At 35.3% G+C, this 16,148-nt stretch overlaps 1 protein-coding gene and 1 non-coding gene across 2 annotated transcripts in view; one reads left to right on the top strand and one right to left on the bottom strand.

Annotated features, from left to right (window-relative positions):
* The window catches only part of CFAP47 (cilia and flagella associated protein 47), a 433,368-nt gene that overhangs the window by 349,592 nt on the left and 67,628 nt on the right, over window positions 1–16,148 (bottom strand). Inside the window, exons 21-22 of the mRNA XM_049766890.1 lie at window positions 13,325–13,419; window positions 1,889–2,030 (exon numbers count right to left, since the gene is read on the bottom strand). Coding sequence (XP_049622847.1) covers window positions 1,889–2,030; window positions 13,325–13,419 — 237 coding nt within the window. The remainder of the gene's footprint in view (window positions 1–1,888; window positions 2,031–13,324; window positions 13,420–16,148) is intronic.
* LOC126000195 (U6 spliceosomal RNA) lies at window positions 16,037–16,143 on the top strand. The gene has a single exon (XR_007492556.1). It is a non-coding gene; the product is annotated as a U6 spliceosomal RNA (small nuclear RNA).

Genomic DNA, 16,148 nt, shown 5'->3' with positions numbered 1-16,148 from the left:
TAACCTAGGTTCAATCCCGAGCAACCCATACAGTTCTCCAAGCCAGGAGTTACCTCTGAGCACATAGCCAGAAATAAATCTGGAGTACTAGATATATAGTGCCAAAATAAAGTAAATTAAAAATGTGTGCAATATTGGGGCCGGGAAGGTGGCGCTAGAGGTAAGGTGTCTGCCTTGCAAGCGCTAGCCAAGGAAAGGACCGCGGTTCAATCCCCCCACATCCCATATGGTCCCCCCAAGCCAGGGGCGATTTTTGAGAGTAACCCCTGAGCTTCAAATGGGTGTAGCCCAAAAACCGAAAAAAAAATGTGTGCAATATCAAAGTATGAATGCTCTAAATATTCACATTCTGAGTGTCTACCATATTTATCAATGTGACTTACTGATAAAATATTAAAATTGTTAAATGTGTTTTTATATATTTTATAAAATGCACCTAATTTAGAAAATAAAATTAGAGAATAATATTTTTGTCTAAAATATATATAAATTAAGGGAGAAGCATTAATTTCATGGATGTTTCCTACCAGTTGTAAACTTCCTAGTTCTGTATTTTAAATAAAAATGAAATAAATCTCTATTCTAATTAAGCTACTTTATGATGCTTCTTTTACTAGGTGCAAAGTTCAATTACTAACAAATGAGCGTCGAATTATTAGTGAAAACTTAATATCAAAATCATGAAAATAAATTAATGTAAGGTAATAAATATTTTATAATGGATATTCAAACATATATGATGAAAAGACAAATGTAAATATAAAATATGGTTTGTGGAACTTATTGACTATACTTCAACATTTGGAGAAAACATAGGTAAAGATTTAATAATTTAATTTTGATACATTTTCTTAAAATGTATTTAGCCCTTTTATAACTTTTCAGGAAAGCAAGCATTCATAAATAACATTTTCATCACTTCATTTTTATTTTCAATGCTTAAAATTATACTTTGATTTTTATTATTTTAAAAGTTACCTACACAAACATATATGTATACACATTGGGCCACTACTCTGCTAAAAGAAAAGATGAAACCTTGCATTTTGCCTCAGCTTTGCTAGAACTAGGGGTGTTGTATTAAACAAAATTAATTGAAAGGAAAGACAAATACCAACAAATATTACTCATATGTGGAATATGAGAAATCAATGTGGAGTTTGAGGAATCAATCAAGGAACAGACAATGAACAATGAAAGCAGCCTTTTAGACTCTGAGAACAAAACTGAATAGCTCAAGGAAGGGTGAGGCGCAGGGTAAGGGGAGAAGTTGAGGGAGTCGGAAGGGGCAGATAAGAAGGAAGCTAGAAATAGAATGGAGGATGTGGTATCATAATGCTGTATGCTTAAAGCATACATGAACACTTTGGGGGAGAAGACATCTAATCAATGTACAAGAAACTCAAGGGCCATTCTCAGTGATACTCAGCTAATCTGGTCAGATGGTTAAATGTGGTACTGGGAGCTTCCAGGAGTACTGAACAAGGTGGTTCCACATATCCAATTCACATCCAGTGCATGTCAGGAATGCACTAATCCTACTGAGCTATCTCTCAGAAGCAACTTTAACATTATTACAAACCATATACTCAAAAATAAAGTACAATAAAACCCTGTTCACAGAATAAAGTAACTGGAATTTTAAGTTATATCCTATTTTCTTAGCAAAAGTCACTCTTCTGACACTACATACCCAGGTTGTTTACCAACATTCACTCTCACACACTGAACATTTAAATAACACAAAAAATATCATGACTTTACCTTCTAATAGTTCTGGTTTAAAATATTACTAAAAATATAAAAATAAGTACCAAGTTCTTAAACTTTTAGCTTAATTATAAATATTTGCTTTATGAACATCAACTGAATATCTCATATTACATACCTGTAGCTTGAATGTGACACAGTTTAGTAAGTGGTGTTGTCCTTGAAAGCAAAGGAATATTTTTCAAACGGCGCAGGGCATGAAGTTCTGAAGCCTTGAAGCTATTAAGCATAACGTGAAGGGTAAAGCTGTGTGCTGCCACCTGACAGAAAGATATTTGATTACACTTGTACTCTTATTGGACAAGATTAAAACATAAAATTGGAGATTGTGCTTAAAGCTAAAGTAATGCTAATAACCCTCACTTCAGAAAGTGACTGTGATTTTGTTTGAGTTGGGGTGGAAATGTGAACATTTAGAGTATATTTCCCTCTTAGCAACAGTATTTTTTTATTTTATTTTGGTTTGGGGTCTAGGGGGGCACACCTAGAAGTGCTAGGGATTATTTCTGGTTCTGGGCTCGGGATACACTCCTGGCAGTGCTCACAGGAGTGCTGAGGATACAACCTGTGTCAACCACATGAAATATAACCAACAGTATTGTTACCAGAAATATTATCCTACTTAGCACGATCAATTCTGTACTTATCCCAAAGTTCTGAAACCAGAATCTCTAAAAGATACAAGACTCATATCTTCACTATAGTCACAGTAATAGAAACAAATGAGTGAGAAGTAGAATGCCTATCTCAAATACAGGCAAAGGTGGGAAGGAGGGAGTGGGGGCATTAGTGGGGGGAATGTTGCACTGGTGAAGGGGGGGGTTGTTCTGTTTATGACTGAAACCCAACTACAACCATGCTTGTAATCATGGTGCTTAAATAAAGATTTTATAAAAGTTAAAAAAAATAAATCTCAAGAGGAAAAAAAATCAAGGAAAAAGTGATTTAAACATATAATGTCATATGATTTGGTTTGAAAAATCACATACAAAAAATAAGAACAAGACTAAAAGCATTGTGCAAAATGAAATAAGCTGGATCAGAAAGACAATGGCAGTTATTAAGGAAATGAGGTAACTGGTACAACGTTTAAATTATACAAATTGAGTAAGTCGTAAATTATTTTGCAAAACAGTATTTTTTCATAGCTGACACACTCTGCAGTGCTTGGAAAGTTACCACCAGACAAGACATCATTTTTTATTTCCATAATTATATTATTAATTATATTTATTAATTAATTATTATGATATTAATGTACTTTTTCTTTTACATCTTTATTTAAGTACTATGATTACAAACATACTGATAGTTGGGTTTTTGTTGTAGAAAGTATAACTTCCTTTATCAGTGCAACCTTCCCGCTACCAATATCCCCCCCATCTCCCTTCTCTCCCAACTCCTGCTTTTCTTCGATACAAGCATTCTATTTCTCTCACTATCATTGTAATGATAGTTGTTAGTGTAGTTTTCCTTTAACTGCACTCATCTCTTTTTTTGTATGCATCATGTCATGGGTTGGTCCTTCCAGATCTTGCCTCTATTATCTCAGGGTATTATTACCATACTGCCTTTTATTTTTCTTAAATCCCACTGATAAGTGAGACAACTCTGTGTATATCTCTCTCCCTCTGACTTATTTCACTCAGCACAATGGTTTGCATGTCCATCCATGTATAGGAATTTTTCATGACTTAATTTTTCCTGACAACTGCATAATATTCCATAGTGTATATATACCACAGTTTCTTTAGCCACGTATCTGTTGTCGGGCATCTGTTTTTTTCCCCCTCAGATTCTGGCTATTGTAAATAGTGCTGCGATAAACATAGAGGGGGTGCAGAGGACACTTGTGTATTGTGTTTTGGTCTTCCTAGGAAATTCCCTAGGAATGGTATTGCTGGATCATATGGAAGCTCAATTTCCAGGTTTATGAGGAATGCCCATATTGTTTTCCAGAAAGGCTAGACTATACAGCACTCCCACCATCAATGAATGAGAGTTCCTTTCTCCCCAAATCCCCGGCAACAGTGCAAAAAGATTTGTGCAAATTCACTCTTAATAATGAAAAGACACAAATTTTGTTCAATAGATGTATCAGAATATGTCTCAACAATAAAATGGAATATACTACTGTTATACATAATATGAATAAATTTAAAATGTATTACTCTAAGCCAGGGAAGCCAGAGTAAAAATGTAACATACGTTGTAATTTCATTCAGATTATGTGAATTTAGATATGCTAGATACATATGTAAATAGGCAAAGTAACAAAATGAAACTGGAGATATTAAGTATCTTAAATTTTAGAGGTGGTGATATATTCCTTTTTATTGAATCTTTATATTGAACATATTATTTATATTGTGTTTGTGCAACAACTATATAATGTACCATTTTCATATAACAGAGGGGGAGGCAAGTGCTAATTATCCACTGAGCTACCTCATTGGTGCAAGCCCCCAGAATCAAGTCCTGACAATACATGGCATAGCTCTTGAGCGTCCCTCCATTATCACTTGGGTTACACAAACCCAAAAATCAAAAAAGAACACTCCAATCAAGAGGAGTGAATGAAACAAAAAATTACCAAGGCAGAGATGTAGCTTACTTAATAGAGCACAGACAACATGTAAAAGGTCATCTCTAGTCAAAGTATGAATGAACCTTTTGACCCCCTAGCACTGTTGGGACTGTCCCATTACAACAAAAAGAAGCAAAAACAAAAACCAAGATTCAAGAAATGAATTTGAAATCTGAAGACACACTGATGCTGCAACCAGGATGATCTCCATGGCGGTGTCTTATCCAGGCAAGAGGTCAAGAGTGAAATTCCAATCATCACCTCACAGGGTGAATGTGTTACCAGTGGCACTACTATTAGTTATCTTCAATGCCACAGTGAAGTATATGATGATCTCTGGCTGAGATCATGGGAGCAAAATGAGATTATGGGAGCAAAAGCCAAGTGTACCACCTCCTTATAATCACTACAACCAAGAGAACAATAGCTCATAGAAGTGACTCTATCGGTTCCATGCCTCAATATACAAACTCCAGCAAGCATCACCAAATGTAATTCTTCACCAAACGCTTTCATATCTAAATATGTGAGTATTGCAACCCAGTGCGCAAATATTGGCAGGGACCATAACCAAATGTTCTGCCCCTAATTGCTGCATAAACAACTAATGAGTAGAGAGGAAGCTGAGGGGGAGGAGAGAGTGAAAAGCAAAGGGAGAGAAGCAAGAACTCAAAATGAAATAATTGAAAAAGATGTTTCATATAAACAAACAGTTGTCAAAAAAGAACAAGAATGGCTATTAAACAAAATGTTGTAAACTTATATTAAAAATGGTAAAGTGAAAGAAAGATGATATAACGTAATGTCAGAAGTGTTTGTATTACCAGAAGAATTGAGAGCCATGACACCAGAATATAAGATCCTTGAAAACTGATATAAATAATAATAATAATTATCAAACCTAAGAGCTTCTAAATCAATGGGAAAAAATGTTGATTAAAAAAAGAGAAAAACAGAACAGAGAAATATTAGATGTGAGAATCAAACTTTCTTGCCAGTATAACCAGAAAAATCAATAAAGAAGGGATGGCAGAAAAGATAGCACAGTAGTAGGCCATTTGTCTTACATGCAACAGACCCAGGACCAAAATGAGTTTGATACCCGGCATCCCATATAGTCCCCAGGCCTGCCAGGAGTAATTTCTAAGTGAAGAGCCAGGAGTAAACCCTGAGCACTGTTGGATGTGGCCTAACAAACCTGAAATATAAAATAAAAAATAAAATAAAATAAAAATAAAGAAAACTTGAAAATGCTACTGACCAATAAGATCTAATGAACAAGCACAAAACACTCTTCCCAAATACAGCACATTCTTGCGGGTACTCAGGGGCAATTCATGGCTCTGTGCTCAGTAATCATCTGGGACAGTACTTAGGGGATTATATGTAATCATATTTAATTCCAGATAATGTCAGAACTAGAGTTGGTTAAGATTCAAAGTAAGCATCATATCCCTTGCATTTTCTACATCCCAGAATACACATTTTAATAGTACAAGGACCATGTTACAGGATAAACATTAAAGTTAAGTCTCAAGAATACAAGAAGATTAAAATCGTACAAATATCTTTCTTGTAACAATTAAATGAACTGTATAAATCTACAGTTAATAATAAAAAATAAGGAAAAAATAAGCATAAAAAAACATGAATTCAATAAGAATCCACGAGTTTATGAAGTATATTCATTCAATTTTTTCAAAAGTGACAAGCAAAACTTATGGATGATGTATAAACAATGTATACACAATGCTAGAAGGGAAATTTTTAACTGTAAATGGAAAAACAAAAAACATAAATTTTCCTAGATCTACTCCATATAGTTCTCTGAACACTGCAAGTTGCAGGACCACTACAACTTATATAGGAAAGACCCCTACACTGATGGGTAAATGCCCTAGATCACCTGTGCACTACTTGAGATTCTGTAAAAATAATTTTATTATAACTAATTTATACCTCATAAATACTCCATCAATGCATTTTTACTTAGTAAAATGTCAATCAGGTTTGCAGAAGCTTCTCAACTAAAAATAAAAATTATTTTAAAAAAAATACTCAAAGACTACATTAGGCCTCAAATGATATTATTCTATGTATTGAAATGAAATAACTTAAGCATTCATCCTACCTGATATTGTCTCATTTTTTAGATGCATGATTCCAGGAGCTTACCTGAAAACTGACATGGCTTACATATTTGAATTCTAGCTAGTAATATCCTCCCTTATCCTGAGATCCTAAGTTAAAAAATGAGAAACTAGGAGAAGGAGGGGCCTGTAGAATTAAATTTGTGGCTCTAGGCATAAATATCAATTTCTGAAATTAATGTAAAAATATGAATCACATCCTTTATGAGAAATTATAAAAAGGAAATATGTAAAGGAGCTGAAAATGCAACTAAGGTCATGTCAATGCTAAAGTATTTAGAAAATTGTTAAGGGGCTGGGCGGTGGCGCTGGAGGTAAGGTGCCTGCCTTGCCTGCGCTAACCTAGGACGGACCGCGGTTCGATCCCCCGGCGTCCCATATGGTCCCCCAAGAAGCCAGGAGCAACTTCTGAGCGCATAGCCAGGAGTAACCCCTGAGCCTCACAGGGTGTGGCCCAAAAACCAAAAAAAAAAAAAAAAGAAAGAAAATTGTTAAGTTTATTATTACAAGTCATATAAATTTATGAAAATGAAATGAATTTCATAGATCATTGGTGGTGGGTGAGCTGAGCCTTACATACATAAAACAGAATTTAACTGTAATCCCAACAAATATTACAATGTTTCAAATTAAAAATATCAAAATAATCAAAAGCATTATTTTTCAAAGGATTTACTTTCAATATGCTGAGCTTTTAATTAAGATCAATGATTCTGTATTTAAACTAATCTTTAAATAATATTTTGTTTAAACTAATTTTCCAATGAATCTCTGTTTCAATTAATCTTCAAATAATTAAAAGCCAATGACTTTTTCGTTTAAGCTAATCTTCAAATATTTTTAAAAATGTCAATCCTGGACTTGAGAGTTAGTTTGAAGAGCGGAGTCACTGCGGTGCTCACACTACATGGGTTCCTAAATATTGCTGGGAGTAGGCCCAAGCCTCACCAGATGTACAACAAAGTCAACCCTCTAACAACACTTGGAGGTCTTGCCAAACTTTGAATGGCAGAAGGAGGAATCTAGGCAAAAACAGCAAATGTTTTCAACATAGGAAAGGGAAGAATATCAGTATCACTGGCATGACTCCTTTTCTAAGATCATGACCACAAGAATCAAATGTTTCAGAGGTACATATATCTAGTGTTGTGCTGTACTAAGAAATCCCTGCTGAAAGTCATAAAAGTTTTTTTAAATCTTTATTTAAACACCATGACTACAAACATGATTGTAGTAGGGTTTCAGTCATAAAAAGAACATGCCCCTTCACCAGTGCAACATTCCCATCACAGATGCCCCCATCTCCCCCTCACTCCCCATTCCCTGCCTGTATTCAAGACAGATTTCTACTTCCCTCACACACTGACATTGTTATGATAGTTCTCAGTGTATTTATTTCTCTAACTGCACTCACCATTCTTTGTGGTGAGCTTAATATCATGAACTAGTACTTCCATCCCTCATCTCTGAGAATTATTTCAATAATATCTTTTATTTTTCTTAAAACCCATAGATGAGTAAGTGAAAGTCATACAAGTTTTAAATGAAGTAAACAACAGAAAACTTGAGTGCTGAAGAGATAGGACAGTGGGGAAGGTGCTTTGCACGTGACTAACCCTGGTTCAATGCTTGGCATCTAATATAATGGTTCTTGGAGTCCTGCCTCAAGTGATCCGTAAGTACAGACCCAGTATGAAGCCCTGAAACTTAAAAATAACAATAACAACAAAACAACAACAACAAAATAGCAGAAAGGGTGTGTTTAGAGTTCAAATCTATGTATGTTTAAAATAGTATAAACAATGTAGTCGGTTGAAGTTCTAGCATGATATGTTATGGGGGGTAGGGCTATTAGGATTTGCTTCAATCATGTAGATGAAGTGTGTTTATTGCTTATAGGAGGCACCAGAGTGACCTCCTGTGACTTCCATTATGGTAAGGACACAGTGAAGCCAGGCCAAAAGATGACCCTCGCCCTACAATGATTTTGGTTCATGATTCTTAATTCCTCCACATACAGCATTGAGAAATAAATTTGTGTAAACAACCCAAATATATTGTTTAAGGATAGAATCCTGAACAGAATAAAATACTGGCCAAGCCACAGCAAATTCCATCATCTGTCACCAAGTCTTTTGTAGTCAATTGTCCTAAAAATTATAGAGCATTTACAAAAACAGCATATTTTATTTTCATGATTTTATTTTGGCAAATCAAAGCAAGCAACTCAGCTGATGATTATCTCTATCTGCAATGATACTAGCACACAGATATCAAGAAATAAACTGAAAAAAGACATTTAACATACAACTACTCACTTTTATATTTCAGTCACTAAAAACTACTTCATTTTGTTTCCCTGACAATTCTTTTATTAACCATCAGGAACTTATCATATAGTGCCATGCTTCAGTCTTTCTTTTTTATCTCATTTCTCTTCTCGATCTCATTGAGTACCAATATTGATCATTACTTTCCATCTTGTGTGTTTTTATGGTATTTATTTTTAGGTTTCTATCTTCTTAAAGTGTTTTAGATCATAATGACTCCTCCCTTCCTTGCTGGCATCCCAAGGACACAGAAGTGCTTGCCTATTCCTCCTGGGAGCAGCTCCAGGGCACTCTGAAGACTGGCTTCTGATGGGCTTGACTTGGCAAAACTACCATGTGATATTGTACAGGCATAGCAGTGTATATCTGGCCCCCTCTGAGTCCTGCCCACTGCCCTCAGGCCCTTCCCCCTGCTTAGGCTGCCCCAAGGGGAAGGCTTCCTCACCCTGAATTTAGCCATCTTAAGAGATGAAGGAGAAAAAGGTTTGTTGACATCTCTCTTTCTTACCCAAAATGTTTTGGACATTTTGAGAAACTACAGGCACTGTAAAAAGCTGTGTTTCAAGACGTCATACTGTCTAATGTAACAAAAATGTCCAAAAATCATTAAGGAAATAACATGGAACATATTCAGCAAAATGAACTTTGCCAGAAGCAGTTGTGGAAGCTCACATTTTACAGCTATATTGACTGACTTTAGGAAATTTTGGACAAATTAAATGTGTAAATGATAAAGAAGTACAAGTTATTACATGACTGAATAATTTTTTTTTTTGGTTTTTGGGCCACACCGGCGATGCTCAGGGGTCACTCCTGGCTGTCTGCTCAGAAATAGCTCCTGGCAGGCACGGGGGACCATATGGGACACCAGGATTCAAACCAACCACCTTTGGTCCTGGATCGGCTGCTTGCCAGGCAAACGCTGTGGTGCTATCTCTCCGGGCCCTGAATAATATTTTTTAGAATTTATTTATTTAGAGTGCTCCCTGAGGAAAAGCAAAGAACAATTAGGAGCAGAATAAGGGGAGGGTCCTCCAGCCAACTCAACTGGGCTCCGCTCAGCCACAGAGTCCCAAGAAAGGAAGCAGAGGAAACCAACAGCTGGTTCCTCTTTTACTCAGAAGAGCCATTTTCACCCCTGGACAGTGCACCTTGAGAAGAATGTGGCCACAGAGAAAAGCAGAGTGACTTCACATTTTTTCTAATCAATGAGCCCCATCAAAACAAAAAACAACAGTACAATAAAAAGGTCACAATGATTACATATACATCAGGAAGAAATAAAACTCATAAACATAGATGCACCTGAGTGGCCAGAAAAATACTTAAAATAACTGCTAATAGAATTAAAGAAAAACACCAATAGCAATATATTTATAAAACAGAACAAGTGCACACCATTATTCATTGCAGCTCTCAGTAAAGAGCTAAGAGTTAGAATCAAACTATATATCCAACAACAAATTAGTGAGTCATGAAGATTTGTTACAAACATACAATGGTGCATATTCAAAATTTCTTGAATAGCAGTAAGTAATGGTGCAATCATGCAATGTGCTAAAACATGAATGGAATTGGAAGATAACATGTTAAATTAAGACAGAAGAAGGAGGGGCTGGGCGGTGGCGCTAGAGGTAAGGTGTCTGCCTGCCTGCGCTAGCCTTGGACAGACTGACCGCGGTTCGATCCCCCGGCATCCCATATGGTCCCCCAAGCCAGGAGCGACTTCTGAGCGCATAGCCAGGAGTAAACCCTGAGCGTCACCGGGTGTGGCCCAAAAACCAAAAAAAAAAAAAAAGACAGAAGAAGGATAAATATAGGGTGATATCACTACTTCTATGTGCATTTTGAATAACTGCATGGGGAAATACAATGGTTTGAATGAGGATTGCCTACAACACACTTGACCCCAAAATATAGGGAGGAGAAAGAAAGAGAGTGGAGGGGAAGAAAGACAGATCATAATAATAATAAAATAATAGAGGATGGGGTTAAAGGGATTCAGGTATATTAGTGGTATTAAAAAAGGGCAGAACTAAATATCTAAATCAAATATCAACAACAGTGAAATCATGAGATCCATACTCTAACAACTAAACTTGAAATGTGCCTGTTTATATGTCAGGAATGGGGAGAAGAGCACATTTTGGTTTGGACTCTGCGAAAATTGGTGGAAGGAGGTTAATACTGGTGATGGGATTGATACAAAATAGTGTATGTGTAAATCACAATAACAAATAGTTCTGTAAATCACAGTGCTTTATACAAAAAATTTTAAATAAATATATTCTTTATTAAAGTCTCCAAGCCTTATACGAGCAAAGTAACCTGTACCCCAAACAAGGAGCCAATGAAAGATAAAGTAAAAATTAATAAAATAAAGAATTTTAAAAGTATAGAAAACTGACCATACCAAAAGCTGTATATTCAATATACCAATAAAACTGATAAAAAATTTAGAGACTCAAATACATGAAAGAACAGATGACTCAATAAAATCAATAAAAAGGGGTCATTACTCTCCAGCATTAAAACAATAAAAACATTTAATAAATGAAGAATGCATGCTCACAAACTAAAAAGCATAAATAACATTTTACAAAAGGTAACTGGAAGCAAGAGAGATAATATAGGGAATGGGGCTTTTGACATTCATTAAGGCCAACCCAAGTTCAATCTCAGTAGCCCATATTGTCTTGAGCCCTGTCAGAAGTAACCCCTGAGTGCAGAGCATAGATAATCTCCAAGCACTGCTGGGTGTGTCCCAACTCCCACCCAAAAGAAAGTTCGACAAACTTGATGACTATCACTCATTAAATGGGTTAAGAGAGTCAAATGGTACAAAATTTCAGCTATGAGATAATCCCTGAAAAATATAATTAATTTATGTAGCATCATTTGACAATATCTATGTATATCAAAGTATTATTCTGCACACATAGAATTGCTGAGTTTGTTGTTATACTACTTCTCAAGTTAAGGAAATAAATTAAAAAAAACTGGAATACTTTCCTGGCATAAGAATAAGTGAAAATTATAAAATATAGATAAAGGGGTGGTGAAGGGGATCAGGGAGAAACTATTCTTACTTTTCTCAGGAAAAAAGATAACTACTTTTAGAGTAATAGAAAAAGATAAAACATATATTTTGAAGGAATACCAGATTATTTCAGAATGAACAATAGAAAAATTAAACCAACATTCTATCTATAAAAGACAGGAAAGTCATATAAAATCTATAAGAAATTTAACAGGAAATGCTAAAAAATTACATACTCACTGTCCCTTCTTATTGTGCTATAATTTTCACGTAGTTCAGATGTTACTCCCCTCCCCCAATTTCCTGTTTTGCTCACATTGAGAGGCGGACCTGTCCACATCTGGGAAGGGTCTTTGGCTTTCTGTTTTGCTCACTAGGAGTATAGATTGGAGGAGATTGAGAGGGACATGGGGGAGAGAGAGAATTCAGCAAGAGAAGTGACTGGCAGAAACAGGGAGATGTCAGGGCAGCTGAAAAAAGCCTGCTTAAAAGGTTAAAAGCTTAGGAGCCACACATGGTGAGTAGGGCCTGAATAAAGTTGATGTCTCCTGAAACCTGACTGCCTGTGAATGATTTCCTCACCACCAATCTGAGACCGCCAGTGGGAGGGGTTTGGTGCATAGAAAGGCTTCTCTCTCCATTCCTCAATCTCACCATCCTCTACCACCATCCAGGACTTTATAATTAACCTTATAATCAACAATTCACTCTAGTCTACAAGAATTGGGTTAGGCATGATGGTATTTATATACAATATTAAAAATACACTTCAATATACGAACCTTATACACTAACCATGTAGAAGTATAACTCTCGTATGTTAGTTATTTGGGGGAGGGGATACCTGGAGATGCTTAGGGACTACTCCTGGCTCTGCATAAAGTAATTACACCGAAGAGTACTCAGGGGACCTTATCAGATGCTGGGAATCAAACTCAAGGTGGCCATATAGAAGGCAAATACTCTGCACACTATACTTTGGTGCTATTAGTTGTTTATTAATCATTATCCAAAAACAACACAGAAAAAGCCAGAATCATACGGACCCTCTGAAATCTTCACAGAACTTTTTTGATAAGTTCAGGTCACATTTCCAAAACCATTACACATATTCACATGAATGTAAATACAAAGCATGGGTTAGCTCAAACAGAAGTCATTTGTCGATTAGCCTCAACCTTCCTCTTTTACAATACATATATCCAATATTTTTAGAGAAAAATGAGAGCGCAAGAATGTAGATTTTTTAGATGTGTTATGTACCTCTGGAGAGATACCTGGAAGCATGAAATAGAGACCTCGAGCAATGATTTTGCTGAATTAAAAGGCACACATAAATATGTTCTCACAAAGAGATCAGAACAAAAAAAGATGAGGTGATTTATGAGATGTTTGTTAGGATTATCTATAACTCATTAGTAATGAATGTAACCGAAACTTGACTTACATCTCGAGGAGCAAATTCTATGCCACATTCCAAATTTGTGCCCGCATCTAATTCCAAAAAATATATGTGAGGAAATTCAGGTTCTGAGATCTTTACTGTAAAACAGGGAGAAAAATACACATATTAAAAAACTCAGATACATATCTATAATACTATTGCTCAATATGGAACCAAAATTTTGAGATACTCCATCAAAACGGTACTTAAATCTATGCAGGGCTATTTTAAAGTTGTTGGTTACATAATCATTCAAAACACAATGTCTCTAGTCAGCAAAACTGACATAAAAATGTAACAAAGACATTTTTCATCAAAAGAAGCAATAAATCCATTTAAATATACACTGTTCAAGCATCATGTCATATTGAGATGTTTGTCAAAAGAAATTAAGGTCAAGATAATGATTAAATCAGAGGGCTAAGGTTATTAGAAGACTCCTCCTGTGCTTACAGAGCAAGGAAGACCCAGATCTTCTTTGGTGCTAACATCTACAAGGAAGATAAACACAGGAATATTTTCTGTTTCATTTTGTTCTATTTCGTTTCATTTTGAGCCCTACAATGCTCAGGGCTTACTCCTGGCTCTGTGCTCAGAAATTATTGCTCAAGGGACTATATGGAATGCCGGGGATGGAATCAAGATCAGATGCATGCAAGGCAAGAGCCCTCACTGCTGTACTATCACTACCACCCCCTAAAGAAGAATCTTTTTATCAAAATGAAATCACACCAAGACAGAAGTATTAGATGGAAATACAGAAACAGCTGACACAGTAATAAGAACTTTAGACTCAAGAATTATAGTCACTTAAATAAATCTCTAAAAATTCCTCAAAGATCTAATATAGCAGAATTTTGTCCTCACCTAAACCATTATTAAATTATATATTCTAATGATTTCTGATTAACCTAAGAAAATATTATGATTTTAGTTATCCCATCTAGGAAAGTATTCCAATCTGTGTATCCTATTCATTTCACTCATCTTAATGTATGAAAACCCATATAATCAACAAAGCCAGGAAGTGTACATTAATGTAAGTTATTATATGTACATTATAAAGAAAAATAACTACTTAGAAATAATAGAAAATACTTTAAATGAAGAAATAAATTAACACTTATTATTACATTTGGGGCAGATCTAAGCATAGCAAACAAATAATTCAAGAGTTTTAATAGTGATTGACTGTCTATAATGTGCAGAGCACATTACAATAATTATAATAAACATTATTATTAACACCCTAGTAGAAAAATAAAGCTATACAAATAGTTCTTTAACTCAGAGCTCAGGGTATAGGAGGCAAGAGAAATAATGTGTATATTTTGGATTCATGTGTAATGTAATTAATGCTATCATAAAACATATAAAATGTCCTAAAAGATCAAAGGTAACCATTAATTTCAACCAACTAGATAGGGAGAGGATAGGTTTGATGATTCAAAGAACTCAAGAGGTTGAAGCTAATTGGTTAAAATGAGTCAGATCTCAAGCAGGAAAAACTAAAGAGAAATAAATATCCAGAAAGGGTGCCAAGGACAATTGAGAGCAAATACATAACAGAATTAAACTGCAGACTCCAGTGATGAAACCTGTAAATGGAGAGAACTGGAAAGAAAGGGTGGGATAATATCAAGGGGATCACCACATTGTCCCTCCCATAATTCCTCTATCAAGCAACCCAGAAAGTTGTGATAAAACAAGCTTAAGCTGTGATAAATGAGAATTTATGTATAAAAATACACTCTCAGAACATATAAATTATAGATTTCATTTTAATTATTAGTATTAGATCAATGTATATATATCCAAGACTATGTATTATGCCTGCTATTGAGAACCACTGCCTCTAAAAATATGGGACTAGCACAGTTTTGAAGAAGAGAAGTGATAAAAATCTTTGTTTTAAAAAGATCATTTTTTTCTGGAATTAGCATGAAGAGAAAGGTTGGGGGTAAAGTAGTTGAAAACATAATACTGTGACCTATAGGAAGATTTGAGCTAATATTAAGTAATATTTGTAGAAAGAAAGGCATTTTGCAGAATAGCTCTAGATCATAATTGTAATTAATATACTCTGATCTACTGAATAAGACACATGAAAACATATGGAAGAGTTGGTGAGAGCAAAGTGTTAAAGCAAATAGTTTCAATATCCAGATGATTTCAAAAACAAAAATACATATTTCATATGCCTTTCTGCCTACTCTAATCATTACATGGTGTCCTCAAACAACATATGCTTGCTTAAACCAAGTATCCCTGTAATACAATTTCACTTTCATTGTAAATCACATCAAGAATGGAGAGTTACTTCTCTTTTAAAAATCAAAGGAAGTCAGATTAGACTTTGTACTCTCCCCTAATTCCTATGCTGAGTTGGTATCCAAGTCCAAAAATGTCTAAATTCCGAGTACCTTTGAACTCTCCTCCTTCCCATTCCAGTTTTACTGTCCAAGCTTGTGTTTTCATCAACTTCATGTTTGTATGATCACAGCAATAGGAAAATTAAAGAAACACCTCTATCTAGAAGAAAACATTTTTACTGATACTGCCTAACTTGTAAAATAGAAATCTAAAAACAATTATCTTCAATTTAGTTCTCAGTTGCCCTTCTAGTCCAGTTCATCTAAATCCTGGGTCTCAATACTGACCACATCAGCTCATTTCAAAGCCTTCCTCATTCTTCAAGAATACTGTTGATTCCTTGTGCTTGCTTCAGCAGCACATATACTAAAATTGGAACGATACAGAGAAGATTAGCATGGGCCCTGTGCAAGGATGACACGCAAATTCGTGAAGCGTTCCATATTTAAAAAAA

The sequence above is a fragment of the Suncus etruscus genome, chromosome X (assembly GCF_024139225.1).
Source record: "Suncus etruscus isolate mSunEtr1 chromosome X, mSunEtr1.pri.cur, whole genome shotgun sequence".
NCBI classification, from domain to species: Eukaryota; Metazoa; Chordata; class Mammalia; order Eulipotyphla; family Soricidae; genus Suncus; species Suncus etruscus.
This window is presented reverse-complemented; position numbering and strand designations above follow the sequence as displayed.